At 34.8% G+C, this 18333-nt stretch overlaps 1 protein-coding gene across 1 annotated transcript; it reads left to right on the forward strand.

The window, feature by feature from the left end:
* Positions 1-289: 289 nt before the first annotated feature.
* On the forward strand, positions 290-9316 carry DEFB114 (defensin beta 114). The gene is made up of 2 exons (XM_037151248.1): positions 290-347; positions 9174-9316. The coding sequence occupies exons 1-2, from the start codon at positions 290-292 to the stop codon at positions 9314-9316; spliced, it is 201 nt and encodes a 66-aa protein (XP_037007143.1).
* The last annotated feature ends 9017 nt before the right edge of the window (positions 9317-18333 follow it).

Here is an 18333-nt window from a genome sequence, read left to right on the forward strand (position 1 = left end):
ATGTTTCATTGCTCACTGTTGACAGAATGGTGTCTTGTTTACCCCTATTTTTACACAGAGATTCCTCCCTAAGGAACCGTTTATTTCAAGTTTTTCAACTTAGGTAATTCTGCCCACATCCCTAGTCAATGGAGCAGAGATAAGTACACAACACATAAAACAATTTCCGGACCAAAAGTGTCTTTCTTTCATTAGAAAACTATAAATAGTAAATGTCTCTTGACTTTTTGGAAAGCGTTCTAGTCTCTAGATTTTGTTAGCAAATCTTTCAACAGCTTCTTTCTACAGAATGAAGATCTTTTATTACCTTCTCCATTTTCTGTGTTGTGTGACCTTCATTCTACCAGGTAAAAGATGCTTTTGGCATGTTTGTATGTAGTATACAGCTTCTAGTTAAACAAACAAACAAACAAACTAGGCTATGACTTGGAAAATGCAGGTACTTAACACAACCTTTTCAATTAAAAACATCTCTTCATTATGCTGAATCTTGGTTTCCTCATTTGGAATAGTGCTATACTAATGTACTTTAATTACCTCATTTTGAAAAGTAGTTTGCAGATAAAGGGAGATGATCCTTTGTGTTTGGGGACATTGATTTCTTTTAGAGAGTCACATTAGTAAGAAAATCATAAGTTATTAACTCTGTTCATGAGATTCAGAAGTGAAATCTTCATAACAAACTTTCCCCAGGAAAGATGAATGGACTGAGAACAACAGTATGTACCTCTTGCAAAATCAATAATGGACTTTATAAGACAATTTAGGATGTAGTCTCAGAATATGCTGGGCAATGAGGTACAGCAGGAATAAGAGGGCAGTGAAGAAATGGTATCTCAAAATTCCTTGTTTAATTAGTTAATGCATATCATGATACAGCAATGGCTTGATCAATCAATAAAAAATAAACTACAAAAAACCCCACTGCAATGAAGCCCTTGGTAGTGATTATATGATAATATGATAGTCTCCATAGGTGTAGCCACTGAGGCAATCCAAACTCACTAACAATGGAAATGTAAATGAATCTAAAGGTGTTCTAATTTGGCCCTAGAGTTGAAAATTCAAGAGGTACACCTGAACTGAATTCAGACTTAGAAGATCTAGATTTATCACTAGCTTCCTAATTTAATAGTTTGTGCAACTTGCCACTCAGAGAATTTCAGTGACTTGTCAATGTCTTGAACAAGAGAGGGGCTGAGGGGGAACAGAATCAATACTGAGCACAATCTTAGAAATTAAAAATCTAAAAATCTAATATAAAATTTTGTGTTTGTTAATTATATACACCTTCAAAATGCAGTTAGGATTTAATGAAACAGTGTATTGCAAAGTAACCTTACAAACTGAAAATTAATCTATCAATTTAGGTACTACTGTTATTATTGTTGTTCCTGCTGTTGTTATTATAATAAAATGCGCCTGAGTAAGTGAGGACCTCAAATATGAGTAAGGAAAGTGTTGGGGCCCATCACGCTTGTGTGTCAATCAATAGTCTGCTGATATTCAGTGCCTAGTGATCTATTGAGAAAAATGCTAGACACTGAAAAAATAGAAAAATAAGAGGCACTAATGCTCAGGACATACTTACAAGACAGTTGAAAAAAATCAATGGAATTGCTTGATTTAGAAGGTTTATATAATTATGCTTTAAATAGTAAGAATGGTGGAATTATGACAATTGTGAAGGTTTGGGAAAATGTCCCAAATTTTCTGATGAAGGGCTTTAGAATTGGGGTACGTCACTTGTATTTAGACCTTGGGAAGTAAGGAAAAGAAAGAGAAGACAAGAAGAAAATATCAATGGCCAGTGTGTAAGAAACAGCATTTCATAACTTTTCATATAGATACCTAGTCTGGCCTGATACACATTATGAGATGACTGCTGTTGCCTCCTTTTATAAAAGGGAAAAATAACATCAAAAGAGATAATGTTTCAAGGTCACACATATCTGTCTATATGTGATATATGTAAGTCCGAGCTCTTCCGATCCCAGCATATTTGTTCTTCCCACTTTATCATGCTTCCTCTGGAAGGCACTGAGGTGAAAGAAAGGGCTGGATAGATAATTTGGTCAAAAACGACAAAGTCACATAGGAAAATAGCTGCACTGCAGATGGATAAGGTCTGTACCATCAAATCATATTTTCACAATATTTCAGAAAAGCCTTTTTAAATAATGAGGCTTTGAAAATGCTATAAATATGAGCACAAGCTTTCCTTTACCTCTTGATCATTAAAACAGATACTAATTTATCTATTGGAATGTATAGAATGCTCTGTATTTTTCATTTGATAGACAAAGATAAATTAAATAAAATACATTAAAATAAACCAGAAAGGGTAATATAGGTGCCAGTGTGTGGCTTTGAAGGAGTTCATAGAGCAGCACATATCTGTCAGCTACACGATGGTGTGGTTTGGCTACAGGTAAAGCATTAAAGTCAAAAAAGAAGCAATGAAAGTTTTTCAATCTACGTGAATATGTTGTGAAGATGTAAGATAAGTGCCGGGATCAAACATAGTGATGCCACACTGAAGAGGCCAATGGCAGTAAATTAATAGACATTGGTGCAGCTAATGGCTGAAACATGAATGAATGGGCATATTTTAAGGAACAGCAAGCATAAAATCATCCAAAGCAATATTGAAAACAGCATACTATCACAGCTTGTAGAGTAAACTTGCTGTCAAATAGAACAAGGTTTATATTAAGGAGCTGGGCTCCTCTGTAGTTGTGGAGGGAGCTTTAATGATCTTACTCGTACAATGGATGGTACTTCCATTAATTTCATAAGCTTGCGCAAAGAGTAAAAGAGATAAGGTAAATTAAGTGCTTATCACATTGAATATCATATTGCAATATTTCAAGCAATGGAAGAACAGGGACAGAAGTAGAAAGAAAGGAAGAAGAGGAGAAGAAGTAGGAAAGGCGGAGAAATACAAGGGTAGTGTCCAGGTGTAACTGGTTTTTAAGATGTTTCAGGATAGACTGTGTCTCTCACATCGCAGAAACATGCTGGCTCTGGCAGCTTTGTAATATATTGCACAGTGAATGGGAGGCTGAGTCTAGAAGAGCTAAGGAAAATATTCACCTGTGTTGAAATGTGGCATCAGTCCTGGTGTTTTAGGTTTAATTAAGTTAAAATCAAGGTGAGTTGGTCACCAAGGCAATTTGGTTACCTAAGAAATAGGATAAAATATAGAGACATAAGTGGAGTCCATATAAATAAATAGCCTCTTAAAATTGGCCAGGAGGTTATTAATTAGCTGAATAACTTCCCAATACAGAAAGATGCCCTATGACAAATGAACACCATGCTTCTCTTGTGGCACTGCTCAGTTTGTATTAATTAACTTGTATTAAGATGATTTATAAATTAATCTTAACTTTTTAGAGTGAATTTATTTATTTATTTTTATACAGAAAGGAACGGTGTGAGGAAGAGAGGGAGAGAGACATCAGTGTGTGGTTGCCTCTAGTGCATCCCCTACTGAGGACCTGGATGGCAATCCAGGCATATGTCCAGACTGGGAATCAAATGAGCAACACTTTGGTTCACAGGCCGGTGCTCAATCCACTGAGCCACACCAGACAGGGCACAAATTATCTTAATTTTTTATATATTTTTAACCAATTGATTTAAAGGTTTATACTCTCTAAATTTGTAAACATTTTAAATATTCTTGAATAGACTAAGACAAATAAAATTCAGATACTATTATTTTAGAACCATTTATAACTTTTGATGACCTTTATGTGATGACCTTCATGTGATGATCAGTATTAACTCATATGAAGTGTCTTCAATACTAGAGATTCAGTTGCCAGACATAAGATAAGGATAACCTGTGCCAAACTGACAATGCTTCAGGAATTAAAAAAATATATATTCTATGATCAGAATAAGAGGTAGAAAAGGGATGGGAAACAGAAGTAACATTAAATCCTCAGCTATCATCCAACTTTAAGACATATACAAGTCAAGAAAATTAATACATAATCCCAAATAGAAGGAATACAGTTATTTTATTTAAATTTTCTTAAAGTAAAAAATTTCCTACATTCAGGTTGCAGCTCTCAAAACCACGTATTAAGCATATATAAAATATATTATCAAGAATTTATTACTAATAATTTGTTATATATGTAAACATATTCTTTTCAATCAAACTATCTTATAACTCGTCATGCGTAAAACAGTCAACTTTTTGTTTCTCTCATCGTCACACTCCTCTGAAGTCATACAATAATCAAGGCTCCTAGACACAGCCAGGTCTACCCTAAGCAGCATCTGACTTGAGGCAATATCCAGACACCTACAGAGTGCTTTTCACATGTCACTGTCTGTTTTTTTTCAACGTAGAGGCCATGGGTTAAATAATCGAAGGGTAGATTTTGGACTTGGAGCAACTTAAGATTAAATCATGGGTTAAGCATGTATTAATTTTGCAAACTTGGGCAAGTTATTTGGTCACTTAAAGACTCATATTTTTAACTGAACATCTACCTCAAAGGTTTAATGATAGTTAAATAAGATATGTGTGCAAAATATTTAAAACTATACTTGATATGTAGGGTTTTAATGAATAAAAACCATTTTCATTAATATTAGTTTTTGGACCCAAATATATCATGTTCCCTTTCAATCCTAGGATGAAACTCATACTACTTTTCTGCCTGGTTCATGTTCTTTTTACATGCTTTGTGCTCATTTGAGTAACTTGTTCTCATTTTTAAGGTTTATATTTTCATATCACTCTTCCATAATATCATATGTTGACAATAAGCAAATAGTCATCTATTCACACTTCAGAACCGATACATCAACTTTTCTCCCATCACCATATATTTCACCCATCGCCCTTCTCTCTGGTAACCACTGTACTATTGTCCGTGTCTATAGGTTTTTTCTTTGTTTGTTGTCTTGTTTCTTTATTTGTTGCTTTCAGTTTTATATCTTACATATGAGTGAAATAATATGGTCCTTAATTTTTTGTCTGACTTATTTAGCTTTATCATGATAGTCTCAAGATCTATCCATGTTGTCTATACATGGTAGTAGTTCATCTTTTCTTATGGCTGAGTAGTATTCAACCACGTATATGTACCACATCCTCTTTATCCAATCACCTAGCAAAGGACATTTCTGCTGTCTCCATGTCTTCACCACTGTGAAAAATACTGCAATGAACATAGGCCTGCATATATCTTCACAAATAAATGTTTTTTAATTTTTCAGGTACATACCCAGAAGAGGGGTTGTGGGTCCCATGGTAATTCTATTCCTAATATTTTAAAAGATTTTACTTATTTATTTTTTGAGGGAAGGGAAGGGGAGAAGAAAGAGAGGGAGAGAAGCATGAATGTGAGAGAGAACCATGTGTCAGTTGCCTCTATACATGCCCTGAATGGGATGGAACCTGCAACCCAGGCATGTGTCCTGACTAGAGCCACCAGTGACCTTTCTCTTTGCAGAATGACACCCAACCAGCTGAGCCACACTGCTCAAGGCTCTATTTTTAATTTTTGAGTAGCTTTTATGATAATTTCTTTAGTATGTGTACCAGTTTACATTCCGACCAGCAGTGAATGAGGGTTCCTATTTCTCCACAACCTCTCCTGCACTCACTATTGCTTTTCTTGTTGATAATTGCCATCCTAACAGATGTGTGTTGGTAACTCATTATGTCTCACAATAACTCTGTGTAGATACTATTACCTCCATTTTACAAAGAACTATCAATCTAGACCATACAAAGACTTTGAAAAATGTTTTAAAATTTTGTTTGCTCTTCTAGATGTTAAAATAGATATATAATTATAGTGGTCTGTTTCACACAGAAACCTAATGTTAAACTATACTATTAAATTATAACAGCTTTTTATATCACCTCTACTGAAAATAATAGAATAGGTGGCCAAAAAAGACAAAAATGCTTGAAGGCATTTCAAAGTTGACAAATCAATTAAAAATTAGAGAAGAGATCACGTGGAGATCAAGTTTTGAGGCAGTTTTCTCTACAAACATCTGCTCATTCTTCAAGAGGCAGGACAGAAGTTGAAAAACATGAAACTGGTATCCATATGCTACTCCAAGTACCAACAAATGTAATTCAAAACCCGAGAAGGAAAGAGAAGTATAGAAAATCTGGCACGTTTTAGATTTGCATGTAATAGATAATTCCTGAAAGAATACAACATAAAAAAATATGACCCCAAAAGAAAAAGAAAATATTAATGTATCTCAATCCATTAGGGGAGTATAATTCATAAATCCAAAAATCTACAAAGTAGGTATAAGTTAATTTTATATTCATTCAACCATCACAGGGACTAATGGCCATTTTCAAATTATTTCAAAATCTATAAATGGTTTAAAATCATCTAAGCATATTGGTTGCTGGTTCTAACCACCAGTAAGAAACAATAATAAATTATTTCTAGAGAAAGATAATATCATTCTAGGCCTCAAGGGTTTTCCTTAAATGTGCATTAACAATGTATGTGACAAAAAAAAATCAGAAACAAATGAAAATAAGACTACCCTGTAGAAAATGTTTTAAAAAATACACAAAAAAGAACGGATTAACAAAGGATTCACATAATGAAGTTAACAAGCACAAACCTTAAAGTAACTATGTTGAATTGGTTTAAATAAATAAAAACAAGATTAAAAATCTATCATAAATATGAACATTATAACAAACAAAATTAAAAGTTCCAGAACTAAAAAACCCAAGCCAATATAATTAAGTATATAAGAAGTGTGTTAAGCAGTAGTGTATGCATAATTGGCAAAATATGCAATCAAGTTGAAAGATAAATAGGAAGAAAATGTCTGGAAGGAAATAAGGGACCTGGAATGCTAACACACCAAATACCTGTGAGGTGATGAAGCAACAGAATCTCTCTTACTTTGCTGGCAAAACAGCAACCTGGTGTAGCCAATTTGGAATTCATAGTGGCAGTTTCTTACAAAACTAAGTATACTGTTACCATATGATCCAGCAATTGTGCTCATTGGTATTTCCCCCAAAAGATTAGAAAATATATATCCACACAAAAAACTACACATGGATGTTCACAGAAGCTTTGTTCATGATTTATTTACCAAAATAGGAAGCATCCAAGATGTCCTTCAGTAGGTGAATGGATAAATGAAGTGTGGTACATGTAGACAATGGAATATTATTCAATGTCAAAAATAAAGCAATGGAGCCATGAAAAGGTATGTGGAAACCTTAAATGCATATTACTGAGTGAAAAAAATTCAATCCGAAAAGGCTATATACTGTGTGATTTCATCCATATGACATTCTAGAAAGAAAATAACATAAAAGTAATTTAAATAAAGGTCAATGATTGCCGAGGGCTCAAGGAAAATATGAATAAGTGGACCCTAGAAAATGTATATTTAAATATATATTTATTTTAAATATATAAAACATATAAACATATAGCATACATAAATATACATTCTAAATATATATTTATTTACATATGAATAAATAATTGTGGAAAATATATAAATATTTTATATAGAAATATATCAATATATTATAATGCATTAAATATATTGAAATATTTTATATTATACATATATTTTATATAAACATGCACATATTTATACATATATTTATAATATTCATATATTTATAAGCATATTTATATGCATATTTATAATATGCATGTATTTGTGTTTAGATAAGTATATATTAAAATATATACATATATAATACTTTAAATATATTTGGAATGTGTGCATATTTTAAATATATCTATATTTTATATAAAATATATAATTTATGATATGTAGAATATCATAACATATTACATGAATATATAACGTATAATATATAATTAATTTATATGAAATACAACTATTTCTGCAAAATATACAAAATGTATATTTATTCATATATGAATATATGTAAATGTATTGATATATTTATATTTTACATGTTTCATGAATACAAATATCTTTCTATAATAAATTTATATATGTTTAATATATATTAAAATATACATATTTTAAATGTACCTTAAAACATATATTATGCAAATATATTTATATTCATAAGTATATGTACACTTTATTTTTATTTATATATAGATAGTGATACATTTATACATACATATATTATATATTAATGTCTGTATATAAATATAACTATATTTATATAATATATCCAAATATGTATGTTGTATATGTATAACACTTAAAATAGGTATATTTTAAATATATATTAAATACATATGTAAATATATGTTATATAACTATATTTATATAAATGTGCATTTAAAATTTATAAATATGTATTAAAACATACATATTTAAAACCCTTAGAGTGTATCCTAGTGAAAACTATGGACGCTTTGGATAATTATTCTGTGTCAGTGTAGGTTCTACTTTGGGGGGGTAGAGAAAACATTTTGGTGAATGTTGATAATAGAAAAAGCTATGCATGTATGGAGGCATATGGGGAACTTCTGTACCTTCCTCTCAAATTCTTCATAACCTAACAGCCCTAAAATTTAAAATCTTTAAAAAATAAACAAATGAAAGAGCTATTATAAATTTATGAACAATAAAAACTTATATCAATAACATAATAAGCAAAATATATGAACAATTAAATAGAGAAAGCTAAAAACTGTTCAGTACAAATAACCAAAGTCATAAAATTAAAATTTCAATGAATAAATATCTTTTTACTTTGAGGTAAAATTTACGTGTATTTGGTTGGCAGTATATAAGTGAAGAACTCTGAACTCTGTCTCTTCTGCACCTATCCTGAATATGTATTGTAAATATTAACACATGTTTGTCTGTCACCGTCTATCACCAATTTGTCTATCACTGTCCTAAAATTTTAAACTTTTAACTATGACCTAGTTGAAAGAATTAATAGTCTCTTGCAATTTCAAAGGAGAATTCTGAAGCTCTTTGAAAATCTTTAACCTTTGTTAAAAAAGTAATATATGACAAAATTTAATTACATATTAATTTAAAACAAATTTCAAGTTTATATATAGGGATATGTATTTGATGTCTTCTTTTTTGATATATTCAAAATTGTTACAATGTATCCACAGTGCATTTTGTAATGAGATACTGTGTTCCGGAGTAAGAGGTCAGTAACTTTGGTTATTCTTCTTTTACTGTAGCCACATGTACCTTGGTGGATCCTGATAAGTGCTCAAAATCTTTTGGTCACTGTAGGAGACGCTGTTTTCCAAAGGAAAAGAAAATTGATATATGCTTATCACCAAGTAAGATTTGCTGCATTGAGAGGGTGTATGAAGATTAATCCTGGAAAGGAAGATGTACCTCTGACCAAAGAAGCCATGTGTTCACCAATGCAGAGCAATATAGAGCATAATTAGAACTTCTGTAATAAATAAACACATAAACCAATGTTGCTATCTTTCTTTGCAGATGCTAATTATGTACTCAGTGAAATTGTAGGAGGGTGCAGCCAGGGGGCCCCCAAAAGAAGGATTTGTAATGGGGTCCAGAACTCAGGGTGTCCAGGAAACATTAAACATATGGGATGTCCTCACCCCCACAAGTCTGACCTGGGGGGATGGGATACATGGAGCAGGGTCATTGAGAGTTGTTGTGAATAGCAACAGTTTTGCAGATAACCTCTAGAACAGTCACTTAACATTTCTGTAACCTTTAACTGGTTTTATAGATATATTAAGTAGCTGTGGCCATGCTTTGAGCCAGGGAGAAGAAGGGAATGACATCCACCCAACATGTAACTGGGAGGCAACACACTGGCCCCTGTTACAGCACCTGAGAGCTTGGAGATGGTTGGCTCCACGCCATGGGGCCACGCCTGCCCAGACTCACTATGGCAGCCCAGTAAAGCTAGAAGGATATGGGAGTTTTGGCAGCTGTAGCTGATTTTGGGAAGAGTTGGAAGTGGGGCTGCAGAGGAAGATTGGCGCAGGGATTTAAACGCAGATGCGACAGCCATTGGAGGGAGAACCACGCGCTTTTGGCCAGAATGGGGACTCTGTGAGAGAGCATCACCATGTAGCTTTAGCAGAGAGAACCACGCAGCTTTGGCCAGAGTGGAGTGACCACCCCCACAGCCATGAGAAGAATCATCATGCATCTTTAGCAGAGAACCACCATGCAGCTTTGGCAGAGAACTACCGTACGGCTTTAGCAAAGAATCACCATGAGGCTTTCTATTTCTTTTCCTGAGATACGGTACTTGGATGGGGCAAAGGGGGAAAGAAGGACTGTGTGTGTTTGTGGGTGTTTTAAGGGACTTTGGGATTTTGATGAAGACATTAAGTCATTACTCTTAAGTCTGTATAACTTGAATAAATAATTCTTTTTCTCTAACATGGAGAGCTATAATGCTCTGGCGAAGGGAAAGGTGAACCTAGTACAACTACTTGTACATGCACAGTAAAAGCCTGCCAAAACTAGCCAGTAAGGATCCTTCTTATAAGAATAGAGTCCCTCCAGCCCATGAGGTAAATCTCTTTTTGGAGTTGGCCTGCTCCCATGTTCTCTCCTATAAACTCTGGGTGTTCAGTTCAATTATTTGTCCCTATCACCAAGAACCTGGTTACCTGTGCCCACCTGTGACAAAATGAGGTAGCATCTTTCTTATTTTCTCTAAGCTAGAGGTTTTGGTAGAGGCATTACCTGGGTACAGTGTTTGCTCCAATTTAGGACTACTGTTGATTTGTTGTCGTTCAACTAAACTTAAACAATTGGACATTTCGCAACTTAACCATGACCTCATTAGAAATTTGATTCATAAAAATTCATACCCATGGGTTTATTAATTAATCTTGATGCCATCATCATGTTATTGATGTTAAGTGGCAGGACACCTAAATAATGAGATGAATGCATAAGTTACAACAGACCATGGAGGTACTCCTTTGCCTTTCCTTTCTACTCTCAAGTTTCTGCTCATTCAAAAAGGCATATTAATGGAACACCATCTAATACTACTATTACTAAAGTGGGTTTAAATACAATTTGAACTTTGGCTAAAGAATTTAGAATCAAAATACGAGCTCAGCATCTTCTTACTTAGTTCTGGACGTCATAGGAAATTCATAAAGGTCTGATATTTCAGCCTCAATATAAGCACTAGACAACACAAACAGTCTCTGTAATGTTAAAGTTAAGGAAGAAACGTGGAGACCAACATCGTTTTTCAGTTACAAAGGGTAAATCAACTCTTTACCAATATAAAACCAGGTTCCCAAACATATTTGTTACTTGTCGTGTTCTTTTAAATTCATTTAATTATCTGGTGAAGCTTGTTGGGAACCACCCTGCCTGGTTTCAGAAGCTGTAATTCCCTATGGCTAAGGCTGAATAAAAGATCTTGAGACCATAAGCCAATAAGGGGACAAAGCTTATCTTCCCGCAGTGGTGCTTCCTCTGCCCCCTTTACTTCACCCTGCTTGGCCTCGGGTGGATGACTGTTTAGCTAATGATGGGTAAGATTCCTTAAGAGAAGGATGACTTAAGACAGGGATGGTCATGATGGGGCCATCAGGGAAGAACTTGGGGAACTATAGAAAAAGGGGGAGATGGACCCTTACCCCTCAGCTTTGACATAGTCTGAGTCCTCATTCTGTCTGTAAGGAGTCTTCTAATCCCTTGGCTGCTTGCATCCCCCACCTGACTTAATCCTGAAACAATGCTGGAGGTGGGTGCAGCCCAGTGCTGGAAAGAGCAGGTTCCCTGGGGCAATCAGGTCTGAGAAAGAATGCTTAAAATCCTGTGAAACCTGCTTTACTAGTACACTCAATTTAAATGATAAGGGTCCAAGCATAGAATGAGTTTGTTTTCCCAAAGTTTTATGGCCCTTTATTTATATGACCCTTACTCAAAATAAGCCCTCATAGTTCTTTGAATGTTATCTATTGTTTGGTCATTACTGCCTGACAATCATTGAGCTTTATGTATACTCCCTGTATTTCTATGCAAATTGAACCTAAGAAAAACCCATTGAGGAACAGGCTCAGGGCTCTTCTCCTTTGAGAAATCAACTACCTTTCCTCCCCAAGCAAATCCTGTCTTGATAGACTTAATCTCATCTGTGGTAGATGGGGGGGGGGGGCTTTGTGGGCAGAGCACCGCCCCCCCAGAAGCTAATGAAAATTTCCACCTTAAAAGCTTGCACCTGCATCATATGGTGGCCATGGGATAGGCATCATATATGGCCACCAGAGATGTATGTGAAGTGTTATCTTAACAATATGTTTAATTCATGAGGAATGCACAAGTTAGAGGCAAGGAGGATAGCCAAAGTCTGCACTTCAGCATGGGCAAGAATCAGATCTGAGGATCAGATTTAAGAATTTCAGAAGAGGAAAAAAAGAAGCTCTAGATGGGAGGAACAAGTTGAGAACCTTGAATTCAATAAAACATAAGGTGAAATAATTCAGAATTTACATTAACATTTTGAGAAAAGAAATTTTTGAGGGTGGTAGTGGCATTATAGTTTAAATTAGAGCAACTAAATGGCAAAATCAGAACTCATGGGAAAATTTACAACAAACTAGGTAACAAGATATTCCCACATATGTTATCATATTAGACGGGAAGAGAAAAATTAAGAGTTTACAGGTCTTTGTGGAATCTGCATCTGTGTGGGGAAAATTAGAAAAAGAAAAGTGACCTTGAAGAAAAGTGGGTATGGGAATGGAAAATCCCCAGAGTGTCAGCCCTATTCAGGAGGAGGATAACATGCCAATTTGATTACAGCAGCTAGGTAGGAGGGATTTTCTTCTCTAACAGTGGGTAAGTGAAGTGATAATAGGCAATGACGGACAGGGCTGAGGTAGTCTATTCCTCTGAACTTCTGAAAATGACAAGACATGGCTCCTCCTAAAGAAAACACTGCTAGGAGTGGGGAAAAATTGACCAGGATTAGGAAAATAGTAAAAGGAAACTTTTTTTTTTTTGTCCAGGCCTATAGTCAGTGACTGATCCATGTCCAGAATGATTATTTCTCCATTACCCAACTGAGTGTGTTAATTAGGAACAAAGAACAATGTAAAAAAGGTCCAGCCCTAGAGCTTTAATCAAGGGATTGATGACATGATGTACTTATTCAATATATTGTATTTCAGTGTGCTATGGATTTTGTAGATGCCCCTTCTATAGCTAGAGTTCAAGTAAATTATGAGTTTAGGAAGTGTTATATCCTTTTCCTTTATCTCTCCTCAAACCCCTAAGAGGTTTATAACCATAGTAGGCATTAATCAATAAATGTTGGAAAATAATAAAACATTTATCTGAGAGATTATCTCAGGCTTAAACAGGTAACATTTTATTAGAAATTTTATGGTTTTGAATTCAGCTCCGGGCTGAGCTAAGAAGCTCTGAGATTTCTGGAGAAAGGCATTTCTAGCTTCAATACTAAAGGGTTTACTATTGACTCATGCAATCTTGGACAAGTTCCTAAGGTAGCTATCAGTTTGCTCATCTATAAATATTAATGAAAATATTTTATCATTAAATAAATACACAGAACCTATTATGTATATTATTTCAGTCTTTCAAATGGGAATTTTAATGTTTATCCATGTGTCTCTCTACTATTTCAAGTTGCCTTTATATACATCATACAGAACATTAAAACACCGGGGCTAAGGATCCAGTGTGTGTCTTACTGCCAGCAGGCAGAGAAGGCATCAGCTATTTACGTGCAACAGGAGCATGAGGGCTAGAAACTAGGGAACTGGGTGCAAAGTTGGTGCATAATTCAGTCCTTACATGAGTAGGGGATAGGGTGGAAACAAAGGGGGTCTTTGGGAGAAAAAGAGAACTGAGAGATGAAAAGTAGTTATCTCAAGTTTATGGTTGCCCAAGAGAAAGTACCAGGAAGAGGAGAAAGTCACATCCAAGGCCAAGATGAGAGACTGCATGAGAACCTGAAAATTATATCAAGGCTGGGGTAAGATGGGCAACTGATGGTGGCTGGAGGCTGAACCAGGAGATCTTGAGAACGACAAGAAAAGAGCTAGGTGTACCCTAAAGGGAAATAAGAAACCATGGAAGAATAGCTGTGCTCACCATATATGTGGATTATCATGTCTATGAGAGGGGACCCCCAAAATACCCAGAATTATCTCCTGGAGAGTGAGCCCTTTGTATAGGCTTCCTCCACTAGGTAAGTGTTCTAGGAACCCATCTGTATCAGTGTGCCAGGTGACACTGTTTGTGAGAGGCTGGCTCAGCTTCAGTGAATTTTTTTTTGACGACTTCATCACATTTGCCCATTTCATGATGGGCGATTTACAAGCATACCTGCCCACACGACACTTAATGAAAGGACAAAAAAATCATAGCTTATCACAAAAATATAAAAGTGGCATGAATACTGTCTATGTAGATATTTAAAATAACATAAATAACCCCATGCCAATAAGTTTGGAAATTTATTAAAGTAATATATTTATTTTAAAATATAACAAAGCTGAGGGGAAAGATTAAAAACATTTAAAATTAATGGTATAAATATTCAATAAATAGGATCATTGATAAAATTCTTCTCAAAAGGAAACCCCATAACTAGATAGCTTTGCTGGTGAGTTCTACAAAATGTTTAAAAAGTGAAAATCTCTAGTACTGCTCAAAATCATTAAAAAAATGAGAGCGTATGATCTCCAATTTAATTAAGGAGACTAGAATTTTGTAAGAAATAATGCACACATTTGAAGTTAGTTTTTGGACATGTTTTCTTACTTAGCAGTTCTTAGCATCTAGTGGGAGGAATATCCTGAGTACAGCGATACCATTCTAGCAAAGCTGCTCCTGCAGTGTGCAGGATCCCAGGAAATATTTCTTACATAATGCCTGTTTATATAATTATTCGATATAAAGTAACACAAAACCCATGCATCCACGTGGAGTGCAGCTGTGTATCAATGAAGATTTATAGTAGAGAAGACGGGTCTTCTGTATTTGCTATTCTATTGTCCAATCAGTGCACGCGAAGACCACGCAGTGTTCAGGCAACATCGCTTCACAGCATTTGCTGTCAATACCTGTTCCTCATGAATTTCATGTCACCCATGCACATACAAGGGACAAGTCTGCATAGTGTCATGATTCTTTAGAGCCTGTTTTTATTAAAGTAATGAATCTTATCATGATGCTGTGTCACCCATTTAGCTGCCCCTGAATGCTGACTTCCAGTGATTCTCCCAATGTTATTGTGTGTTTTGGGTGGATCAATACAATCGCCAGGCCTCCTGCTAACCATGGTCCCTATGGGGTCCCTAGGATGACCTTAAGGCATGAAACCCCGAGCTCCCTAAGACTGGGCACTGGGGGTCTGAGGAGGCTGGAGAGTCTAAAGACACTGGAGAAAGAGAAGCAGTACCCGGGCCCACTCAGATGCAGCCAAGGCTCCGGGCATGTCACTCAGGTGGTTCTTCCAGTTTTAATTGGTCCAGAGAATGCCAAAAAATTCTGGGAAGGTACTCCAAAGTACAGAGGTGGTGAGGAAGTGCCCTGCATTGCTCTTTAAAGAATGAGAAAGGTAATATGATTATGAAAAATTCATAACTGTATCCACTTATACCTTTCTAATTCCCAGTGAGTTAAATATTTTGGATAAGTTTACTGGACTTTTGCATTTCTTCTTTTATGACTCCCTTGTTTATCACCACCTCTTAAGGGCTTGATATTTTTAAATACTTTTGTTCTTGTTATGTATATATATTTTTCAATCTGTGGCTATTATATATTGTAAATATTTTATTCAAACTGACTTTTTTATTCACAAAGAAATGACAAAATTTTAGACAGTTCATTCATATTATTTTTTTGTATGGCTTTTACATCCTTTTTCTTGCTTAGAAGGGCCTTCCCTTTGATAAGATTATAAAGTGTTTTTATGTATTTTTCATAATTTTATATACAAATATTTTCAATATGTCATACACGCATACATGTGTATACATACATATACAACATGTACAGACATATATATCACAGTTGATTTTTTTCACTTTGAAGTGTATAATATAATTTATCAGAAATTATTATATGTTAGGAGACATGGGTTTCTAGACATTTTTTTCTGATAGTTTGCAAATCCCATAATAATTTATAGATTTGTGATATTTTCTACATTGATTTGAGATGCTAGTGAAAAACTTAACTTTTGGGCCTACACATGTGGGCCTATTGACAAATTTAAGTATATTTTAAAAAAATACTATTCTCGTTTTATTGCTATAACTTTACAGTATGCTATACCTGGTAAGGTACATCCTTCTTCACACTGGTTTTGGGGTTAGTCTTTATGGGATGCCTTAGATTCTACCTTTTCTACTGGCAGAAATGAATGGCACAACTCAGCTATCGCGGACTTTGTTAGTGTACTTTTGTGCAATGATTTACCTTATGAATACCAGGTTAAGTGATGTGTGATATGGTTTCTTAAAATATTTAACAAGCTTGACAAACATAGGAAATTTAAAAACTTCTTCTTGAAAACCATATTAGCAAATTAGTTATCTTAATTATTTAATAATAATAATGTCAAATATAATTTTCCAGCATTTTATACTTACAAATATTTTTACCTATGTTTATGTTATAAGCAATGAAATAATTCAGAACAAAAGAAAGTTGTCACTGGGGATTTTTCAAGATAATTTAATCAGAGCCTTATTACATAGTATATAAGGTGGTCAAGAGATGGAATATTGGATTTGATTATCATTTATTAGCTAGACCCAACAGGGCAGACCACTTGATCGCTTTATGCTTCAGTTTTCATAAGTTGGAAATAATAATTATACCTTCCTTATAGGATGTTATAAGAGTTAAACGAGTTCATGTACATTAAGCATACAAAACAGGGCCTACACAGGAAATAATCAACAAATGTTAGCAATCATTATTCAACAAGAAGGGATGTAAAACCCAGAGAGATGAATTAACCCAAATGATTCTTTGCAAGTCAGGAGCACACAGAAAAGACGTCAGGTACTGTAACTTCTGTACAAGTACTCTTCCCAGATACATGAGGCTACAGTCCGTGAAAGGAGCCTACAGTGAAGTGAAAAGTCTAAGAAGACGAGGCTTTATTCTCATGCTAGTTTCCCCTCTAATCTGTTTCTGTAACCCCCGGAGCAGCCAGCACAAGCAGCCTTTGCGACATGACCAATGTGCTGAGAGTGAGGAACATGCCCCCCAAAAGGCTTGGCTGAGCACCAAAATGTTAGTTGCACTCTTTGGACTGAAGGTCACATTGAATTTAAAACTATCCACCTTCACTCTGAACTTACTCCAACAGGGAGAACAAGTTCAGAGGACCCAATTCCATTTTTGCAAATTTACTGCAGACAGAGACTGGGCAACAGTTTCCTGTATAACAGTTACTGAACAATCTAGCAGTGTTCCGGGTTCAATTAAGCATAACAAGGTTCATTACATTTTTTATTGTTTTAAAATAATTCATTAATTTATTTTTAGAGAGAAGGGAAGAGTGGGAAAGAAATACCAATGTGTGATTGGCTCTCTCACACCCCCAACTGGAGACCTGACCTGCAACCAAGCATGTGTCCTGACTGGGAATCAAACCACTGACCCTTTGGTTCCCAGGCAGGCACTCAATCCACTGAGTCACACCAGCTGGCACACTTTTTTTTATCTTTATAGAGAAACTTAACCTGCTCTCTAAAAGTAGGAAAATCTAATGCCTTTAAATTGAACATTTCATTATTACTTCTTTTTCGTGGACCATGATAACCACCATTTCCAATAATCTTATTTTTAAAAAGCATTCAAAGTGAAGCCAAATTTACCTTGGATCTTCTGCAAAACATCCTTTTCATAGAACCATAACTAAACTACCTTCTACAGACACCATCCAAATAATTCATTCTCTTATTAAAATAACTTACTATTTATTGATGGTGCTATCATTTGGCATCTTATAAATATGATAAAACACACATTACTTATCTCCGTGTGTTTGTATATTTATTCACCGTGCAAATCTTTATACCTATCATGCCTCTAAGGTATACATTGCCTATGACAGAAGCAAAGAAGTATTTATTTTAGTAAGAATGGAGAAGGTTTTGATAATGACCATGATCAGAGAAGAAAACATGGTCTGGTGGCAACAGAATAAATTAGAAGACAATAATTTCTGCTGCTTTTAAAATTTAGTAATTTATTTACTATTTATAACTTAAGAAACAGAAAAGTAAAAGATTAAATGATCATATTCATCCTCCTCAAACCTCCTGCAGAAAATTCCCATTACTATGGAATTTTTTAGACGGCTAGTTATTAACATAACAGCCC

Source organism: Artibeus jamaicensis, unplaced genomic scaffold (assembly GCF_021234435.1).
Source record: "Artibeus jamaicensis isolate MK-2021 breed Jamaican fruit bat unplaced genomic scaffold, CSHL_Jam_final contig_484, whole genome shotgun sequence".
Classification (NCBI taxonomy): domain Eukaryota; kingdom Metazoa; phylum Chordata; class Mammalia; order Chiroptera; family Phyllostomidae; genus Artibeus; species Artibeus jamaicensis.